A 21,810-nucleotide genomic window follows, 5' to 3' on the forward strand; every position below is an offset into this window, starting at 1 on the left:
GTGGGAAGTGTTGATCTCAGTGCTTAAACTGGATGTAAACAGGGTGACCATATTTTCCCTGCCCAGTGCTCCCCCTCCCCCTCTGCAGGGCCCATCCCAGTCCTCCCTGGCTCCCACCCACAAGGCTGGGCTGAGGTCCCCCAGCCTCCCTGCTGCACCCCCCAGCCCGCCCCCGCACATGGGCTGCCTGTGGCCACCCTCCCCCTCCCCCCGCACATGTGGGGCTGGCCCAAGCCCTTCCTGCCTCCCGCCCATGCGGGACGAGCCTGAAATCCCCCTCCCCACGGGCGCCCGGGGACAGCCCAAGCCCGCCCATCCACCTACACCCCTCTTCCCCCCACAGTCCTGGTCCAAGCCCCCCCACTGCCTGCCTGTGGATGGGGCTGGTCCTCCAAGCCCCTTCCCATCACGCTGCCCACCCATGTGCAGTAAAAATGCTGCTCGCAGCCTGATTCCCCTGCCAGAGGGCTAGCGGAGCCTCTCTGCCCGGGAGAGCAGGGATCTTCCTGCCGGGGCTTAGCAGGGACCCCCTTTCCTGTGGGCTGACCCAGGCGCTGGGCAGGGGGCACATCAGGTGTGAGGAGGATGGGGAGCATGCCATGCCCCGGCTACTCACCTGTGCAAGGTGGGAGCTGGTGGGGATGTGGTGGGGGTGCTGCCCGGAGGGGGCGGCGGGACAGGAGCAGCAGTGGGAGTGGGGGGGTGGGGTGCTCTTGCTGCCCATCCCTGCTGCTGCTGCTGTCACTGGAGGAGGCGGCAAGGAAGACTCCGGTGCGTGTGTGCGCTGGGGGAACCAAAGGGGGTGGGCAGGGCCGCTTGCTGTCCCCCGCTGCCGGCTCGGTACCATGATCCCTTCACAGTACCTTCCTGCCCGTCAGTCCGGCCCCAACTGTTTCGGAGCCCCTGCAGGCAGCAACTGAATTTTGGGTGTCCCGTTACTGTTTCTGACCAGACACTGTCAGGTGCCCTTTTCGACTGGACTTTTCAGACAACCTTACACACACCTATACCCCTCTCTCACACATGGGGGGCTGAGGGGGGTGACTGACCGATCAAACCCTCCCTGACTGGTGCCCTCCTAGCCCCGCTGGGTCCCCGGGACAGGCCCACCTCTCCCAGTACCTGGTGTTGTATCTTCCTAGCCAGAGTCTGCCACCTGCTCCCATTGACCAGCTGCCACAGCTCGCAGCACACAGCCAGCATTAGCGGGAAACAGGATGGGGGTTGGGGGGCTGTGCTGACTGACCAGCTTGGTCAGCTTCCTGCCACCAGCCTTGCACCCCCACCCCCATCGTCGACCCCCCACCCTCCCTCCCACTCACCACTGGTTGGGACACCTGGAAGAGGGCTTAAATACAGGACTGTCTCGTTAAAAACAGGACATCTGGTCACCCTAGATAACTGCAGTGAATAGACTGGTTGTTTGTGGGTGTTATTCCTGTAGTGCTGTGTGCTCTTTTTACTGGTGGCAGGCTGTTTTTCCATCACAGGAAGCATACTTTTTTGCCCCAAAACAGCTCACCCAGAACTAATTTTCTCTCTTTTCATCCCTCTACTGCTAAATGAAACAGAAGGATGGAGGAAAAGGAGTCACCATTTACTATCACTTCCCTGATCCCCATATTGCCTATAATAGAGCAGGCCCGAGGAGTTGTCAATGCCCACACATACAATTGATCAGGAGGGATATTTTGGTGGATCCATGCTGCTGGATCTCTCGCTGCCTTGAGTGGGAGGCAGGAGAAAGGGTGAAGCAGTACACTGCTCAGTACAATAATTTCTGCTTTGCCATTCAGAGTCAATTCTAAACAAGCTTAGGGAAATGCGTATGGAATCTTCTCTAAAATGAATATCTAAAATGGATAATAGGGGAGAATTTGCAGTTAGGTGCTTAACTCCCATTGAAAGTTGGTGGTATTTAGGTACTTTCCTTCCTTTTGTTCCTTTAGAACACTGGAGGAGATTTTTAAAGTGACACTGGTAACTATCGTAGTTCAGATAGAAAATGTAGGTTTTGTAAAATTTTTCAAAACTTAGTATCAGAGGGGTAGTCGTGTTAGTCTGAATCTGTAAAAAGCAACAGAGGGTTCTATTAGTCTTAAAGGTGCCACAGGACCCTCTGTTGCTTTTTTCAAAACTCAGTATGAATCAAAATCTAAAAAATGGACTCAGGATTGTTTTTTCTGCGGTGCTGGAATTACACAAACATGTATGAGAACCAGAAATGAAATGCACCAAATAGACTAGCGTAATATAATTGACCTCACTAAAGTGAAGTGAAAAATGGAAACAGCTCAAATGATTGCTGGGAAACATAAATGTAAAACTTTTTTTTCCCAAAGATCTTAATAACTTAAGATGTTAAGATTTCTGACTTGCATCTTTCTCGGTATCTTTGGCCTTGTCTTACAAAACTTTATTAGAATGCAACTGTGTAGAATTGAGGAAGCTAATATGATGCTGACCCTTGATGATGTCATCACAAAGCTCAATGGTATTTAGCATCGTGTAAACTACTTATGATTCAATCCAGATCCCAGTAAGGCTTAATTGCAAGTAGTTTTATATAATGCAGAACATGACTTGCCTTGTGTACACCTAATTCATTGTTGCATTCTAGCACAAAATTTTGTACTGAAGACAGGCCTAAAAGGCTAAGGATTTTATTCCAAAGATGAAATGTAAGCCTCTGCAGAGTCCGTATAGCATATAAATCCCACTGTATGGTTAAATTACCACTTAATGGTGCATAGACTTTGTGCTAGCCCTCTGCAGAGGTGTAAATTTCAACATGGATGCACATGAAGCACTCAACAGTATTACAAGCACACAACAGTACTGTGTATGTATGTGTAAATAGCATGATATATAGCCTCATTCTGAAGCCTTAAATATATCCTGCCTTCCTAAGAAACTATTATTTAAGGACAAAGGTTAGCTTCCATGAGCTATCGATTAGCTTAATGGTCTCTGAGGACTAAGGCAGAGCATATTCCAATAATTAAACCAATTATTTGGGATAATTATTAATAATCCCATATTAACTGGAAGAGGGACATGGCTTAATTCTGTGACACTGCATCTGTTTTAATTATGTAAGACTCTTCCATTTTGTGTTCAGGGGTGAAGAGTATTCACATGAATGTAGGTGTCTAAGAACCGTCCTTCTTTTCCCACGTCTCTTTCCCTCTTTCTTTGTGGTACAGTTATGATGTCAGTATGCTGGAGTCAGGAGTGCTGATTTGTAATATAATTGGAGTCAAATTCTGCCTGTGGATACACATGTGGCTCCCACTGGCTGCAATGGGAGTGCCATGTGTTAGAATATAGATATTCAGGCCTACCTGTAAAGGCCTATACTCTAAGAACTCAGGTGTATTTTTTATCACTCAGGCCTTGGCTACACTTAGGAATTCCCAGCGCTGCCGTGGCAGTGCTGCAAAGCGCAAGTGTAGTTGTGCCACCAGTGCTGCGAGAGCTCTCTTGCAGCGCTGTAAGTACTCCACCTCTCCCAGGGGAATAGCTTGCAGTGCTGCGAGCGAGCGTGCAGCGCTGCAGGCTCTGATTACACTGGCCCTTTACAGCGCTGTACTCGCTGCACTCGGGGGGGGGGGCGTTTTCACACCCCTGAGTGCAGCAAATTGCAGTGCTGTACAGCACCAGTGTAGCCAAGGCCTTAGCTAGTTACAGGGGTATAAAAACAAAGAATCAAAATCGCAGTTCACCTGTATATGGGCCTTCTCTCACTAGGATAGTCTAAGGCCTTGGCTACACTTGCAAGTTACAGCGCTGTAAAGCCTCCCCCAGCACTGTAACTCACTCCCCGTCCACACTGACAGGGCACTTACAGCACTATATCTCCCTGGGTACACCGCTGCAGGTACTCCACCTCCCCAAGAGGAATGACAGCTGCAGCGGAGTGGCTACGACTCACAGGTGTGAGTGTAAATGCTTGCAGCGCTGTACTAATCACCTTGTCAAGTGGCCAGTCCTCTTCATTGTTGTGACCGGCTGCAGGAATGTGGAAGTGCCGGTTTCAAAGCTCGTACCACAGAGAAAAGCAAACAGTTTGCAGCTTGCTTTGAGTGAGTGAATGAATGAGCAGGGGGCCGGGAGTTCAGAACTTGCAAAATAGAGAGCTGACATGCTCCAAAAAGTACTGTCTCTCCCCCCACACTCCCTGTCACAATCCACGTCTCCCCCCCCACCCCCGTTTTGAAAAGCACGTTGCAGCCACATGAATGCTGAGATAGCTGCCCATAATGCACCGCTCCCAACACAGCTGCAAATGTTGCAAGTGTGGCCACACCACTGCGCTGGCAGCTGTCAGTGTGGACAGACTGCAGCGCTTTTCTCTACTCAGCTGTACGAAGACAGGTTTACCTCACAGCGCTGTACAGCTGCAAGTGTAGCCAAGGCCTGAGGCTTTGTTCTTAGGTAAGGTCTTTGGCTTAGCAGCAGGGGCAGCCATAAGCTGGGAAGCATACGGTCACATCCTCACATCCCAAACCAGTCACATTGAAATAAGGTGCTATTGGGCTGTTAGGAAGATAGTGCCCATCACCACCAGATAAAGAAACAGATCTTAAGATGGTTAAAGAAAACTTCATTTGATAGCATCCTGTCTGTCAAGAAATCACTTATCAATGTATGTGATGTATGTTTTATCTTTCTTTATGTCCCCCACTTTTCTATTGTTAATCTGTCTGGTTCTCTAATTGTTTCTGTCTGCTGTATAATTAATTTTGCTAGGTGTAAGTTAATTAGGGTAGTGGGATATAATTGGTTAGAGAATTATGTTACAATATGCTAGGATTGGTTAGTTAAATTTCAGTAAATGATTGGTTAGTTAAATTTCAGTAAATGATTGGTTAAGGAATAGCTAAGACTATTACTATATAAACTGGGGTCAAACAGGAAGTGGGAAGAAGGGCAATTGGAATCATGTTTGCTAAGAGGGGGAATGGGGAACAGGGACACAGGTAAGGCTCTGCGGTGTCAGAGCTGGGAAGGGGGATACGGAGTAAATGCTCTGCGGTGTCAGAGCAGGGAAGGGGGACACTGGGGAATAGACTCTGTCAGTGTATAGAGATAAGCCCAACTGGTGTGAAGGGCTTTGAAATATGCTTACTTGGAAACTAATCCCAATAAACATTGCATTGTCTGCACTTCGAACTGCTGGTCTTTTGCTGTTTGCTGTCTGCGTGACAAGAACCAGGGAAGTGGGAGGGTTGAGGGAAAGCCCTCTAAAACTATGCACAAATGAGAAGAAAAAATATAGTTTGAGGAGACTTGGGAGCTATTGCAAGTATTCACTACCTCTTTGTAATCCTAGTCCCAGTTAGTGGCTCCATCTCCTTATCGTGTGCTCACACATGACATTTTTAGGCAACCAGCATTGTACGAGAGCAGACTGTAGTCAGAAAGGAAAAGTCTCTGTAAGAACTTAATAATTACTTTGAAAATCTAAAATTATATTCCATAACTAATTTTTCCACTTGAAATCTGAGGGAAAAAAATGAAATGATTACTTTACAGTATTGTGCCAAAGTTTATATTCCAAGAACTCTGCCTAAGCTGATGCAGAAAGTAGAATGGTCTAGCTTAGTGATCTCCAAAGTGGGGTGCGTGCACTCCAGGGGGTGCGCAAGAGGATCCTTGGGGGTGCACGGCAGGAGGAGCGCTTTTTTTGGTTTTTGGTTTTTGCTTAGTCAGGCGGGAGTCTGAGCGGCTTTTTTGCCCTTTTTTTTTCCTTTGGCGCGGCAGGGGGTGCGTGCTCAAAAAATTTTTACTGATAGGGGTGCGCGATCAAAAAAGTTTGCTAGTAAATACATAAAGTTACATATAGTTGTAAGTGAGAAACATTAAAGGGATATAATAACAAATTACTTAGATCCCAAAACATACTTTATTTTGAGGGAACGGTTATTAACATAACTTTCTAAAAAGGCTTGTGTATTGTATTTGTGGGCTGAGTTAAGACTACACATCGGTTGCTCAGGATGAGGGTAGGGAAATGTGGGCAATGTGTGCTGAAAGTGCTGCCCTCATTTTCCAGCACACAGAGGCACCAGGGTGCTCTGAGGAGTCCCTCAAGAACTGAAGTCTTCACCACATCTCTGCTCTTCCCCAGTGCTGCACCCCGCAACTTTCTGTTCAGCTCTGGCTGCTGCCTGGACCCAAGCCTTATACCGTATTTTCAAAAGTGACTAGTGATTTTGGGTGCCCAATTTCAGACATCCAAAAGATAAGATTGGCAAGTACATCTTATAGAGGCGTCAATAAATGTGGGCACAGGATATATGGGAGGGACACAATATGAATAGAATACTTGTGATGATGGAATTGTCCCAAAGCATTGAGGCTCTTGTTATCTTAAATATTTCTTTAGCTAGACATTTGGATTGTATATTAAGTATTAGAGAGGTGGTTTGGCCATAAATGGAAGCTGGCCTGGAACCCTGTCTGGTTTCCAGAGGAACTTTGTTGAAACATGTCTCTGTGGAATGTTTTGATTTTGACAAATCAGCAAATAGACAAAAAACTGTTTCATCGGAATTTTTCTGACCAGCTCTATTTTTCAGAACTAATTGTGAAAATTCTTTGGATCTGAACCATATTGGGAGCTCTGGATGTTCAACACCTCTGAAAACCAGGCCATTTCTATTTAGAAGTCCAAATACAGATTTAGGTGCCTAATATTAGGCATCAAGGTTTGAAAGCTTTGGCTAATGTTGTGAAATTATTGAACAATATTTCTTGGGGAGAAATGCACACTGAACAAACCAATATGGCAGCTTGTAATTAGTATGCAAAAGGAATGTGCCAATTTTTGGCTGTTGTTTTAGTTTATTGTTAAAGACCTGGAAAAATAATTGTTTTCAGAAAGGTTTTCTTGTAAAATCTATTTCTATTAAAATCATCTGAAAAGAAGGAGTTTGTCAAAATCCTTTCTTCCAGTTGTGAACAATGGTGTGATTAAGATCTCTGGTCTGGGGCAGACTGACTTTTTGCAATACATTTTTGCAATGTTTAATTTGGTGCAAAGGTCCCTTTTATTGGAAGCTGACAAAAGAAAATGATCCCGAAACCTGAAACATCCAGTATTGTAGCCAACGTCTTGCATAGCTGATGGCAAGCTGGACCTCCATTGTGTAGCAAGTTTCCTAAATTCTGCAGCACTCTGATGTAGCAAACTGAAAATTCTGTAGCTGCTTGTTTTAAATTAAAAAGGGAAGTTTTGAATGAATGAAACATGAAGATGAATAATTCAGCCAGTGCGCAGTATTTGTTAAAATAATCTCTTATGCTGTTCCTTCACTTTACAATTTTCCATGTGCCAAATCTTTCGTGTGGACAACGCATAACTGCCTTGTGGAAATTATGGAGGAGGAAATTGGAGTCTTTGGCAGTTGTGCAGGGGACAGTTGGTGCATTTTTGTTACATGGAAAGTCACTGGAGGCAGTTTGGGATTGCATGGCAAACACATTAGTTGATTCTGTTTAAAATCCACAGTAGTGCAATAGTTAACAATGGTGACATTTAAAGATGACTTCTCTGTTGTAGAAAATGCAGTGAGGTTAATGTAGCAGTTCACACCTAGCAGAGCTGTTGTTTCAGAGTGCCTGTGAGCTCAGGAAGGCACATTGGTTTACACTGTGTTCATGTATTCAAGGTTTTCTTTGCAACCATAAGGCTAGAAACAAAGCCTTTTTTTATAGACCACTGTGCATCATGCTGACCAATATAGTTTCTTTGCTTCTTTTAACCCCCCTGTAATCCTTCTGTTCTTGTTTTATACTTTGATTGTAAGCTCTTTGAGGCAGGGATTGTTTTTTATTGTTTGTGTAATATCTACCACAATCTGGTCCTGGTCCAAAAATGAATAGTAATAAACGATGGGTTACATTCTGGAGTACAATTCTACAACAAGTTGTGGATTCTGCAACAAATGATGTGATCAGAGAAAACAGGGCCGAGGCTGTACAGTACCAGACCAATATGACTTGAATACAAAGTGACAAATAATATGAAACCACAAAATCAAACACCTTGAGCTTTTGGTTTCCTCTGATAGAATCAAACATGCTTGCTTGTTTCTATGGCTACTCCTAAAACCAAAATAGTTTGAGTATCTGAAGCCAAGTATATTATGTCTTCAGTGACCATACGGGCTACAATATTCAGCTATTCCATTAAAATGCCTCCTGAAACATGAACGGTGTTGGGAAAAATAAATGACCTTGCAGCATTAGGCCAACAAGCCATGTTACATGGAGCAGAACAACCTATTAGAAAGGCTTGAAGAATGTTGCTATTTGAGCCAAGGCTACTATAATCTGAAATACATATGTATATTTAACTAATTTAATTCCACTCCAACACTTAATATTGAAGTAACACACTTGATCAGTATATCTTGAAATATTTCAGTCACTTAATTGATCAATTATACTTTATTTGAGTACTTTCTAGCTGGCTGGCTTTCTCCAGACGTGGCGATGAACATGACTCATTCGAGCAGATTACATGTGATTTCAGTTTGGTGCTAATTGGATGTGGTGGTTTTGGCAAGTCTAGTATTTTTAATGAATCTGCTGGCCCTGAGACAGAGTTCCATCTCTGTTCTTTGAATAACAGATTCCTCACCTATTTTTCATTACTGTATCAACAAGTATCTGAGATCAAGTATTTCAAGTAAATGTGGACAATATCTCATGTATTTTTTTCCCTTTTTGATCTGTTCGCATAATATTGATAGTTTTTCCATGTGTGTGGGTTTTTTATTTTGGTTTATAGCTATAATTGTCCATTCCCAGCTGGGCTGGTTATTCAGTACCTTGTGGATATTGTTCTATGAAGAGACATTGTGTTTGGACTAACAGAACTTGGCAAATTCTTGAAACTCTGCATTTGACAGTTGGGGTCTATTGTCAATAATCAGAACTTCTGATATTCCATTTCTTCCATGAATTTGGAATATCTCTTAACAGAATCTTTTTGGCCATATCCAAATAAATCCTCACTCAGCTTTTTCCATAATATACAAGGGATTACATGACCCTGCCCTGGCTATTCTGTTGGTATTTTTCAGAAGAAATTAAATGTATCGCAGTGCGTTAGTCTGGGGGGGGAGGGGGGGGTTAATGGAATAGTAAATTACCTTCAATCATTAATCAGAGCTGTATTTTTAAAAATTATGGGGGAGACACACTCCACTTCTACAAGGAGAGAAGTAAGAGTGAAATGTATCCGTCTGAGAGCTAAACACCTAGTCTTGAGATACTACCTGCTGGTAGTGCCATGTTGGCTTGCACATAAAAAAAAAATGTCAGCTTCGATAAGGAACAAAGGATGGCCTATATCTGCTTAATATGGCATGTGGGAAATTAGGTGACCACTGCTTTTGTATTTTAAGGGATATCTCCCCTTACAATAGAGTTCCTTACCAGACGTGGAAATTCATGAGGTTTTTGAAACAGTGCCCATGAGGAAGAGGGGAGAGAGTACCAGCGGCAGGAGTGTGTGCAGCCTGAGGAAGCGCCAGAAAGATCTTTGTGGCCAATATAAGAAACAGGCTGACCCTTTACTCAGTGATGGCCAAAGTCAAGAATCTCCCATTTTATTATCCTATTTCCCACTGCAATAAACAAATGCAATTGCTAGATTTTAAGAACTTAAATTGAACAATTTGGGGCATCTGGAGACGGCTGGCCACCTTCTGTTCTGTTACATCCATGTAATTAACTCCACTGATGTTGATGGATTTATTTCATATATACATCAATATACCTCCAGACTTTGATAACTAAAATTTCCCAAAGCCGCTTAATTTCTTTGTCTTAAGAAGCCTGAACTTGAGCTAGGGCCACCTTAATCATGTCCATCACGTTAAGCAATTAGGTCAGGGTTAGCATAAGGGTGATTGAGGATAAATGTGAATGGGTGGGGAACCATGGGCTTTTGGCTAAGGATCAGGACTGGGAATCTGACTCTGACAGACTTCTGTTGACTTTGGACTAGCCCAGAGGTAGGCAAACTACGGCCCATGGGACCGTCTAGTCCTGCTGTTGAGCTCCCGGCCGGGAAGACTAGCCCCCGGCCCCTCCCTTGCTGTCTCCCCTCCCCCGCAACCTCAGCTCGCTGTGCCGCACTCTGGGTGCGAGCTCCTGCCGGGCAGCATGGCTGCGAGAGTTGCTGGCCTGCCCCGGTGCTCTAGACTGTGCAGTGGCATGGCTGGCTCCGGCCGGGCGGCATGGCTACTGATCCTGGTGCTCTGAGTGGCATGATAAGGGGGCAGGAAGTGGGGGGGTTGGATAAGGGGCTGGGGGTCCTGAGGGGCTGTCAGGGGACAGGGAGCAGGGGGCAGTTGAATAGGCATGGGAGTCCCGGGGGGCCTGTCAGGGGGCAGGGGTGTGGATAGGGATCAGGGCAGTCAGAAGACAGGGAGTGTGTGGGGGGGTTGGATAGGGGATGAGGTTTCAGGGGGGTGGTTAGGGGTGGGGGGTCCCGGGAGGGGGCAGTCAGGGGACAAGAAGCAGGGGGGTTTGGATCGGTCGGGGGTTCTGAGGTGGGCGGGAAGTGGGAGGGGGCAGATAGGGGCAGGCCAGGCTGTTTGGGGAGGCACAGCCTTCCCAACCCAGCCCCCCATACAGTTTCAGAACCCCAATGTGGCCCTCAGGCCAAAAAGTTTGCCCACTCCTGGATTAGTCACTTCATCTCCCTGTACTGGTGGTGGTGGGAATTTCAGAAAGACTCGTTGGTTTTGTTGTGAAACAGCAAGTTAGTAATTTTTTTTTCTATTGCAATGGAAGTAGACCATCGGGATCCCAATTTTCAGATTTTCAAAAGTGTGAAGTGGGAGCTGTTGAGTGCTGAGGTACTTGTGAAAATCTGGCCCTAAATGTATATGTAACTCTATTGCTTGACTAAATGCTTTAAACACTAGAACTAAGTTCTTAATACACACCCTTTTTTTTTATGTTAAACATCTATGGCTTTTTCTAAAAACATGAGTACAGCAAGTCATTGAATTACTGAGCTCCATCAATGTTTGATTACTTACAGTTTGTTGCAATGCCTTTATTAAATGGCAGTTGGCTGGGTAACCTGCAGGAAAGGTACCTATCTATTTATTTTGCAATGTTGAAATTCTGCTTTGAATTGTAGACTTTTGTTGCATAATACTTAAAGCTGGGAATGAGACGGGAAGTAGCTAATAATGAGGTAGCTTGGCAGCTGATTTTTGTAGTTGGTATAACTGAGACTGACCTGTTACTTCCGCCAGATAATCGGTTGAAGCTTACTTTCATTCTTCTATGGTATGCCAAATGTGCTAGTGTAGGCCTCAGTTACTTAAGCACATGCTTAAGTCCCATGGACTTCAATGGGATTTAAGTATATTCTTAAGTGCTTTTCTGAAGTGGGGTTTGGGGCTTAATGTTTGTAGGTGCTGAGCACCCCACACTCCCATTGAAGTTGAGTGGGAACTCTGGGTGCGTAGTTTCTTCTCAGAAGCAGACTCTTAGTTTATGGGGTCGTAGCCTTTCCAGCCTGTAGTCTTTCTAGCCTTCCATCCATCCTGGAAATGTGCAGTTCTCTCTATTAAGGATGTTGGTAATGGTCAGTTCTAGTCTGGTCGCTCATTAAATGATCTGACCCTTTGCTGCAATGTGAAGGCTTTTACTAAATGATGCTTTATATAAAATATGTATGTGTATACAGGAAGTCATAACTTTATAGCTGAAACCCTGAAACAGATGGTTATATAAAGAGAGAGGTCTATTGACTTTTTTCAGAAGGATGCAATTTCATTAGAGAGGCACAATTTAATTATGACTCTTAAAAACTGCTCAGTCAGATTTTTATACTGTACTTTTTTCCAGGGTCTGTTATATTGGCCTATTTAAAGACCAGTTGAATTTTTTAAACATTATATTCTGTGAATACATTGCTGTAATCCATGATCTTAGATTTAAAATTTTGTGACGCTGTCATTTTAGGTATCCAGCTAATCATGTATATTCCATCTTGGGGGCGTGTTTGACAGTATGTAGTGGGGAGAGGAGAAGGATAGTTACTAATTTACTGATATAGAAATGATTTTTTAAAATAAACTGTGAAGGATACTCAATTCTGGTGCTACTTTCTGGGAGTGATAGAAAACCTCAGGGTGAGTACTTTAATGCAGAGGACAAAGTCCCAGATTTTTAAAAATCTGGCCCGAGAAGCTTTTAGAAGGAGTTGAACAAAGCCTATACATATCCACTGATCTTCTTTTAGAACATCTTCATTCTAATATCTGCATACAGGTTATTTTTTCTTAATGTTTCCTCTACCTTTGGATGAACACTACAGTGAAAAAATTCTGAATGGATTGAAATGCTTTTTATCTCCGGTGCAGCTTGTAAGTCTTTTACCTCACTCTACTTGGCTGAACTACTGCTTTGGAACCTCAGAAAATTATTGCTGTTCACCACTCATACAGAAACAGCCTATATACTACTTTGCTTTTCCTATTTCTCTCCAGCAATGGAAGAGCACAGATATCAAAATTCAAGGGACCTCTTCACAATAATACAAACTGGCCCTCTCTTTGAGAGTGTTTGATTACACAAATTAAATTTCACCACATTCAGTTGGTAACAGCTAGAGAGAGTTCCAAAACCAAACTTTGGATTTTGCGTACCCCTCAAAGTTTGGGGAGTGTTTTGAACCAAACATGTCTTTTGAGGCTTGAGGCCCATATCTTTCAACTGTAGCTCAGTTATGATATTAACCTCTATAGATTTGTAAACTCTTCAAGGACCATCTTCCCAGATACATAGACAGTGTTTAGCATATTGTGGATGCTACCACAATACAAGTACACAATAATACATTTACTTGCATTGAATGTAGCTCTCCATATTTTTCTCATTCTTTTGAAATTGAAAAATTAAACAAAACCAAATGGGCTACACAGTTGGCACACTGCAAAGTGCAGGGCAAAGGCCTCTACATGTACATGTGCATCTGCTTTCTCCCACCTTTATTTGGGGTGGTTTTGATCCTTGAGTCAATATGATCTAATAGATTATTCTTTAGAATACATTGTTTTTCTTTCCATAATGTCATGTGGCACATTTTTCAGCTTAGTCAGTTGGGCCTAGATTTTTGAACCTGGTTGCCTAAATTTAGGCACTCCACCCCACATTAGGAATTGCAGTAAGTGGCCAGACTTTTAGCAAAGCTGAGCACTCATAGCTCCCACTTAGGTCAATGGAAGCTATGAATGTGTCTCTGAATATACACCCTTTTCTTTACCTAAACATGAAAACAATACCAATACAAAGGACTGTCTTTTGCTCCTGCCTCTCATAATGAGGCCATCTAAAACCAGCGTTATTTCCATAAATGAGTCTTTTCTCCTCCTTTTCTCTCATACCAGAAGGGACTCTGTGTGGTGGCCAAAAATAAAGCAAACCTTGGTATGTTGTCATTAAATTTAAGATTTAAGATGTTGTCATTAAATTTAAGGGTATATTTAAGGAATCTTTTTTGCCTTTGGTTTGAATTGACCCAAATGTGCATATTAAAGTTGGTATTTGACCCTTCAATAGTACAATACTCTATGGGAATGGCCTCAAGAGGAAGCCTTGTATATACATTAGACACATGGTTACCTGGCACTAGACATCATGGGCTCTGCTGTAGTCTCTTTCTTCTGTAGTCTCTTACCAACAGACCAGTCTTGAATTCTGCTTGCTAAGTTTCTTCCCCTCTGGTTCCTGCTCCAAACGTTTTTTTTAATATTCTGTTCAATTATGTGCAGCAGGAGCCTTTTGTGTCTGATGTACTGCAGGATTCTTTACACTAGATACTGAGAGCCTTCTTTGAAGCATGGCTAGAATGGTGGTAAGCGTTCTGGGGATAATAGCACCCACTTCAGACAATGGTAACAGAAATAAAGACCCACTTCTGGAGGAGGAAATCAGAGATAGAAAGCGAGAGGGGACTTGGTGCATTGAGAGAAAGAGTAATTGACTGGAAGGTAGGATGGGTTGGGGAGAAGAACATCAAATCCCATCTTTACCTACAGCACAAATACACCTCCATGGTAGCACTGATGGTTCCTATGTCCTCATTTTGTGTTATACCCTGATAAGCCAGGAAAGGAAAAGCAACAGTTCATTTGGTTATAAAATGAATAGAAACAAGGCAACTGGAAAACTTACTGAGAGGATGAGTGATCTTCATGCAGCGCATTCACTTAAGTAAATGACCGTTACTGCATGACTGGTAACAACACCTACTAGCTTAGGAAACAGCTGTCTAATAAGCTGGCCTACAAGTTCCAGAGTGATCTGTCTTTTTTAAAAAAACCTTATCTGCTTTGGTTAGCTTATTCTCAAGGCTGGAAAGTAGCAGTCCATTTTTAACTCTAAGCGTCTATAAATAGATCTGAAAATAGTTTGTACATCATTCCCCCTCCTTTCTGTCCTAATGCATAATACCGATTGGCTGCAAGTAAATCTGGGGCACAGGAACCACACAGAAAATACATCAGAACAAATAAAATCTATTTCATAGGTTCTTGAGCATGCATTTTTCTTTAAAGCATGTATTTCTGCTTCTTGAAGGACCTCTACCCTAGAGCATTTTGTGACTAGCAGTATTCAGAGCAAAATAATTTGTATTAAAAAAGCAAGGTTGGCAAATTGCAATACATGTTATAGTAAAATCTGGAAAAATACAGAAGGTGCAGAAAATGAAATTAGGCTCCTGGTATTTGGGCACTAGTGCTGGAAAACAAATAGAGGCTTAGTTAGGGATTGGAAATCTGGAAGTGCACACAGCTCTGGTATAAATCTCTGTTCCTGCTGAATTGCAGAAACCCTCTGAAGCTCACCAGTTGTACAAGCGTGTAAACCACCTTTTGTTTCTATAAGAAGTGCTGGAGCTGAAATCAATGGACTAGACTAATAAGTAGTGAGAATTGGGGAGGCCATGATGTTATCAGACAGCAAACAAAGTCCTTGGCCTTTTTTTTAAATAACTAAGAGGTTGAACTTTCTTCAACAAAAGTAGTCCTTAGAATCCTCCAGTATTGTTCACCTAGGGTTAGAATCCTTTTACAGTGGTTCACCCTTCAATCTCTTTGAGAATAGCATATTACTTCTCAGCATAAGGCTCTTAAGATACATTACCATTGCGGGACTCCACATTTCCCCATTACCCACATAAATAGTTTCCTTGTGATTACTCTCCTGTTTGAGGCTTGAGACCTGACAGGTCACTGTCGATCATAATTTCCAATTTCAACTGAACATATACAGGGGAGCCACTGTTAGACTGTGCATATGCCTTGTTGATACAGCAGCAGGAAATCTACCTCTCTGCAGAAGGGTCCCTTGTCCAGGCTGCTGAAAACGAATGGTCTCCATCGAGATCAGTGGTAATATGCTAATCCAAAGAAATGAGGACTAAAATGGCATATCAGTGCTACTTGTCAAGTAATGTACTAATTAATGGGGGTTGCATTTCAAAATCTGATAGGAAATGGGTAGAACATCACCAGATGGTGTGTAACTTGAGTGTATGATGGATATTTTGGCCACCATGCAGAAGGATGGAATGGATTATCCCCTCCCCACAGTTGATGCTATCGCTATTTTGGTAAATTTGATATAGAGTGCTGTTGTATCTTAAAGGGACACTCATAGTTCAACTTCTGCCCTAAAATTAGATTTGTGTTTGCAGTAAAATGCTAATAGAAAGATGTCAAGGAAACAACATATTGCAGTCTTTACAATATAAACATTGCAGGATTGTACTAGAGTAGAATTTGACTAGTCAGTTTCACTTTCATTTTTTTCTAGGTTATCTTCATTTCCCAGGCTAGGAGAAATACAAAAAGAGTATAGGTGGTGCAAATTAAATTAGATTTTTGTAAAAGGAATTTCAGGAAGACTAAGATGTTAAATTTCAGGTTTCAGAGTAGCAGCCGTGTTAGTCTGTATCCACAAAAAGAACAGGAGTACTTGTGGCACCTTAGAGACTAACAAATTTATTAGAGCATAAGCTTTCGTGGACTACAGCCCACTTCTATATGTATCCGAAGAAGTGGGCTGTAGTCCACGAAAGCTTATGCTCTAATAAATTTGTTAGTCTCTAAGGTGCCACAAGTACTCCTGTTCTTTTTAAGATGTTAAAGGGACATAGTTAACTTGAAAGGTAGTCACTTCTAAAAAATGGCTTAAGAGTAATTCCTGATACTATATCTGCCCCTGATTTTCTCTAATAATTGTGAATGTAAAAATACAAAAAAAATTCATATATATTTTTTCTCCACTATAGCTGTGTGAAAGAACCACCCAAACAAGGGAAACTTAGTAATTTGACTCTACAGAGGAAACTCTGAAATGGAACATGTATTTGACAGTACATTTGATTGTTCGCTGTCTTCTAAATATAAAACTGAAAGAGAGAATTTCCCCGCTCTAATCTTTCATTTATGATGCTCTCCAGGTTGCAACAGTAGTATTACTGGTAACAATAATGGGTAAATATTTTTCAAATAGAGTGTGGATTTTCAAGTTGGGGGCCCATTAATAAGGACATCACCTTTCAATCTCTCCTTTGTTTTAACCAGACCAAATTTGTGTTTCAATGTACAGTTCAGGAGTAAAGATCTTGTTAGCTAAGACTTGAGTCTTTACTCCTTACCAAGGAGATATAAATCCTTATATCAAATACAGAGGTACACACCTATTGACAGAAGCCAGAATTTTCAGAAATGATGAGTGATGTTGGGTGTCTTCGCTTTGCATGTCCAGCTTGAGGCATATTTTAAAGGGGCCTGACTAAGGGTGGGGACTTGGAGGTTCTGAAAGTTGGGTCTCTTTAAGGTGACTCAGGTTGGGGATCCAATCACTAGTACATCTAAAAATCTTGGCGAGAAGCTGTACGAAAGAGGTATAACATTTTAAACATGTTAAATAGATTATATTACATTGTGTACTACATATAAACCTGCATGTAAAAAATCCCCACATTGGGTTTGTTTCTCTCTATTAGAAAAGCGGTAATAGCCTTGCTGTATTTCAGGTTGTCAGTGTTGCTGTTTCTTAACTCAACCTGCTGTGCCCAAGTATTGCAGCTCATAAGGTTCCTTATGTGACAGAATTAAAACAGTGGGAGATTTTTACATACCATATGTGCTGCAATATGAAGGAACAACAGGATAAATTGCGCAATAAGCCAGGTCAGTCCTTATACCAAAGTCCTTCCTGATTCTTGATTCCATTTTAATTTTGGACATATCCACTTAATCAAACTTGAATTTGTGTGCACATTTTTGTCCTCTGTGCATACACACCCAGTGAACAATCTGCCTTCTTAGTGGGAATGAACTATGTAAGTCACAGGACATTGTTGTGAAGTATATGCAATCTTTTATGTTGGGTAAAACATAAATCCGTTCAGTGTCACTGTTAGTTGGGTCAGCACTTTCATTCTAAAACAGTTTGAATCAGTTTATAGCTTGGCTGTAAAAAACAACAACAAAAAATTCTTTCTAGGCTAAAACTTGGCCTGTGGTCTCAGCTCTGGATCAAAATATAAATAGCCGAGTTATTAACATGTGAAATCTGGCTACTGAACATACACTATTTGTTTGTGGTTTTTGTTATACCAAGCACCCCTAGTATGGATCAGTGCTGTCAAGTTGCTTGTATGTGATGGATTCATTTCAATCACTGAGAAGCAATGACCACTTTTATTCTCAAGGCCTCTAAAAGCATTTCTGGGGACTAGTAAATCCATAACAAGTTTTGTTAAGGACTGAGTAATAGTGGACTTTTGTGCTAACCAGACATGGATATAGCAGCTAGGGTTTGTAAGGATTCAAATTTAGTATTTGTCTAACTTGAATGGTACTCCTGAGCTCTTCTTCTTTTATTCCTCTTGAATATAGGGTGACCAGACGTCCCGATAAAATCGGGACTGTCCTGATATTTAGGCGTTTGTCCTACATCCCGACCGATGTTTGGTCGGGATGCAATTTGTCCTGATATTTTGCAGCACTTCGCTTTTTTGTGTGTGTGTGCTCCTTTCGGTGACCCCCCCCCTCCCATGTGTCCCGATATTTTCTTCCTCTCATCTGGTCACCCTACTTGAATACCTTTCCGAGACATAAGAGGATAGGGTTGCATGCTTCCTCTTCCTCCCTTTTCAGTTCCTCCTGACATAAATTGGAAGGTGGAGGGGTAAATAGCACTAGCAGATGATTCTTCTTGACTTCATGGGGTGATGATTTAAGGATCTGGTGGCACAAGTATTGCAGGGCCTCTGGGGCAGGGCAGATAGTGCCCTGATAGGTGTTTGGCAAGCTAGTGGATCATTGTGTTCAGTAGCTAATCACTGATCAAGTTACTGCATTCTCTGCTGGAATAGTCAGCACCCAAACTTTCCAGCTGCTGGTGTGAGAAGTAGTAAGGAATTTAGCTTTGAGGAGGTGAGGTAGAGGTTTTTGTTAACCGTCTTTTTTCTCTTTTTTTGCAGAACTCCAAACATGGGAGGCAAACTTAGCAAGAAGAAGAAGGGGTACAATGTCAATGACGAAAAAGCTAAAGACAAGGACAAGAAGGCTGAGGGAGCAGCTACTGAGGAAGAGGAGACTCCAAAACAGAATGAGGATGCCCAGCAAACCACAGAGACCGCAGAAGTGAAGGAGAACAACAAGGAGGAGAAGGGTGATAAAGAGTCCCAGGTTGCTGCCAATAAGACAGAAGACAAAGAAGGGGAAAAAGAAAAAGCCGTGAGCCAGGAAGAAGTCCAGAAATCTGAAGCAGAGAAGCCAGAGGCTGTTGTCGACGCAAAAGTGGAGCCACAGAAGAACAATGAACAACTGGCACCTAAGCAAGAGGAACAGACTTCAGCCTCTGCTCCTGCGACCAGTAGTGAAGCACCTAAAACTTCTGAGCCCAGCAATGATGCAAAAGTTTCCCAGCCTTCAGAAGCCACAGCTACTAGTAAAGCGGATGACAAGAGCAAAGAGGAAGGGGAAGCCAAAAAGACTGAGGCTCCCGCAGCACCTGCAGCGCAAGAAACTAAAAGTGATGTGGCCCCAGCTTCAGACTCAAAACCTAGCAGCAGCGAGGCTGCACCTTCTTCCAAGGAGACCCCGGCAGCAACAGAAGCACCTAGTTCTACTCCCAAGGCTTCAGCGCCTGCAGCCCCACCAGAGGAAGCGAAATCTTCTGAAGTTCCAGCGACTAATTCGGATCAAACCATAGCAGTGCAAGATTAAATTGGACAGCCTGTTGAAATTAACCACTTAAAACAACCTGTGTCTTTTTTTTTTTAATTTTTTCAGCTATACTAACTTGTTTCAGATCTGAAATAACAATATGTATTGCCCAGGGGGGGAAAAAAAGGATGTCCCATCAAGTTGGGAGGGAGCAAGGGAGGGGGGAAGAATCCAAATAGTATTTTTGTGGGGAAATATCTAATATACTTTCTGCCAGGATTTAAAAATAATAATGAAAAACATGGATGTCTGAAAGTACAGCACATCTTTTGTATCTGAACTGCTGTAAATGCACTCCACCAATGTATCAAAATCTTTTTTTTGTTCTGTAATGGGGTTTGGGAGTGATGCGTTTGATTCTGCCCGCTGGGCTTGTGCCAAGGCAATCAGATCTTTATGAAAGCAGTATTTTCTGTGGGTGTTTTTTTTTTTTTATTTACAGCCTCTTATTTTGATATATTTTTTATGCAGTGGATGAATGCCAACTTTCAGACAAAACCCACTTAGCTGTCCACATTTTTCTCAATGCCAATCCTCCAATTCTTCTTCCTCTCCAAATATTTTTGGGAGTAAACAGCATTCTCATCCTACTTAGCCTACCTAGATTTCTCATGACGAGTTAATGCATGTCTGTGGTTGGGTGCACCTGTAGTTCTGTTTATTGGTCAGTGGAAATGAAAAAGTCTGCGTTCATTGCAGTTCCAGTTTCTCTTCCATTCTGTGTCACAGACACCAACACACCACTCATTGGAAAACAAATGAAAAACAAAATGTACAATGGATGCATTGAAATTATATGTAATTGTATAAATGGTGCAACAGTAATAAAAGTTAAATAATTTAAAAAAATAAAGGTGTAAAGATTGATAGTTTATTTAGACTAATTCTTCATATTTACCCCTGACAGCCTGGCATCCACAATCCACATATTCAGAGGAAATGGATGATTATTTGAGGGCAAATCAAAATCACTGTGGTCAGGATTCAGCTACCCACATTCACAATTAGTACCAGTATAAAGTGCTACTCAGCATCAGTAAGGATATTCGAATCTGACCCTAGAGATATTTTGCCATAAACTCTCACATGTGGCACAGAGCTCCATGAGAGATAGTGAGTGAACAGGAAATACTTTATATCCTATGCATAAGCAGAATATAAAGTCTGTCATATGCCAATGCCATTTTTAGTAAAAATAATGCCTTTTGAATATGCTCACTTGCTATTATACACAGCTACAGGTGTCCTGGTTGATTTTAAGTTTTACTTGGTGTAAGATGAATAGTCCATCAGAAAAAAAAATGATACAATACATTCTTTTTTGTAAAAGATGCATCTTTTAAAATGATGCAATAGAGCTTAATCCTAGATTAGTTGGTGTCCCATTAAAATACTTCTTTCACTATTAAATTTGGTTAATTTCTCAATGCTGCTATGCAGCAGATGACCTTGAGCTCATGACTTACAGTAAGCCAAATGCTGCTTCCTTCAAATATGGCTATAGGTGTGTAAGTGAATAGAATTTATCAAATCTTTCTTTCAATAGAATTTTCCATGTCATGTCATTTTTAAAATCAGTCTGAACTGCAAGATAATCACAGGCAAGGTGTCCCTGTCTGATGCAGCTCAAGATTACCATATGCAATCTAGAGTTCATAAAACAAGGTTTAGAAAGATTCCTGCTCTGGGATATTATTCAGGGGCATTATAGTCTGTCATTCACCATACTCAATCTGCTGTTCAGTGATGAGAGAAGCAGGGCAGTAGTAAACAAAAACAGAGTAACTTTTAGACCTACCAAATGCATGAATGGATATGTTAAACAGGAATCTTGTTTTAAAGGTAATATAGATAATACACACACAATCCAAATATCAGAAATCATGACTCAACATGCTTCCTTTGGGTTTATCCTTGAAGGGTTTACACAGAGAAAGGGGAGGGGGGGTTCATTTGTGATTAAAAATATCTTAAAATTGCATTCAGAACATGTTGTAGTGTTTATGTATTTCATTCACATAGAGGGAACAAAGCACCATGGGCCTGATGCAAAGCCCATTGGAGTCAACAGAAGTTAGTCTTATTGACTACTGACTTTTGATCTGGCTCCAGAGGCTTAAGTGGAACTTAAGGCCAACACAAGACCAATGCATCCTTGTGCACATTGGTGAATTTCACTCCTAGTGTGTCAAGATCAGATTTGCTTTTTCATGTACCAAAACTTCAAACAACTCACTGTTGATTACTTTTTAAAAATTCAAAGTAAATGTGTCTTCCACTGAATGACAATACCTAAAGAATAGCAGAGTTCAGGCAGCCAGTGTGCAAGTTAGTCCACCAAGTTCTGTCAATACACCTGCCACATCCTTTCCTTGTCAATCTTTAGGGTTCCCTGCAAAGTCTATTGCACCAACGTGGATACATTTTTGGAGATTTTTTAAATTCTCTCCAGCACTCATTGCCATAATATCCGATCATCTTCCAGTAGTGCATTAATAAATGTGACTATACATCTTGT

General features: G+C 42.1%; 1 protein-coding gene across 4 annotated transcripts in view; it reads left to right on the top strand.

The window, feature by feature from the left end:
- The window catches only part of BASP1 (brain abundant membrane attached signal protein 1), a 73,186-nt gene extending 53,041 nt beyond the window's left edge, over window positions 1-20,145 (top strand). For all 4 annotated transcript variants that reach the window (XM_065584258.1, XM_005290207.4, XM_065584257.1 and 1 more), the window contains exon 2: window positions 18,545-20,145. In XM_065584258.1, coding sequence (XP_065440330.1) covers window positions 18,555-19,292 — 738 coding nt within the window. In that variant the 5' untranslated portion in view covers window positions 18,545-18,554 and the 3' untranslated portion in view covers window positions 19,293-20,145. The remainder of the gene's footprint in view (window positions 1-18,544) is intronic.
- Window positions 20,146-21,810: the final 1,665 nt, after the last annotated feature.

The sequence above is a fragment of the Chrysemys picta genome, chromosome 2, assembly GCF_011386835.1.
Source record: "Chrysemys picta bellii isolate R12L10 chromosome 2, ASM1138683v2, whole genome shotgun sequence".
NCBI lineage: Eukaryota > Metazoa > Chordata > Testudines > Emydidae > Chrysemys > Chrysemys picta.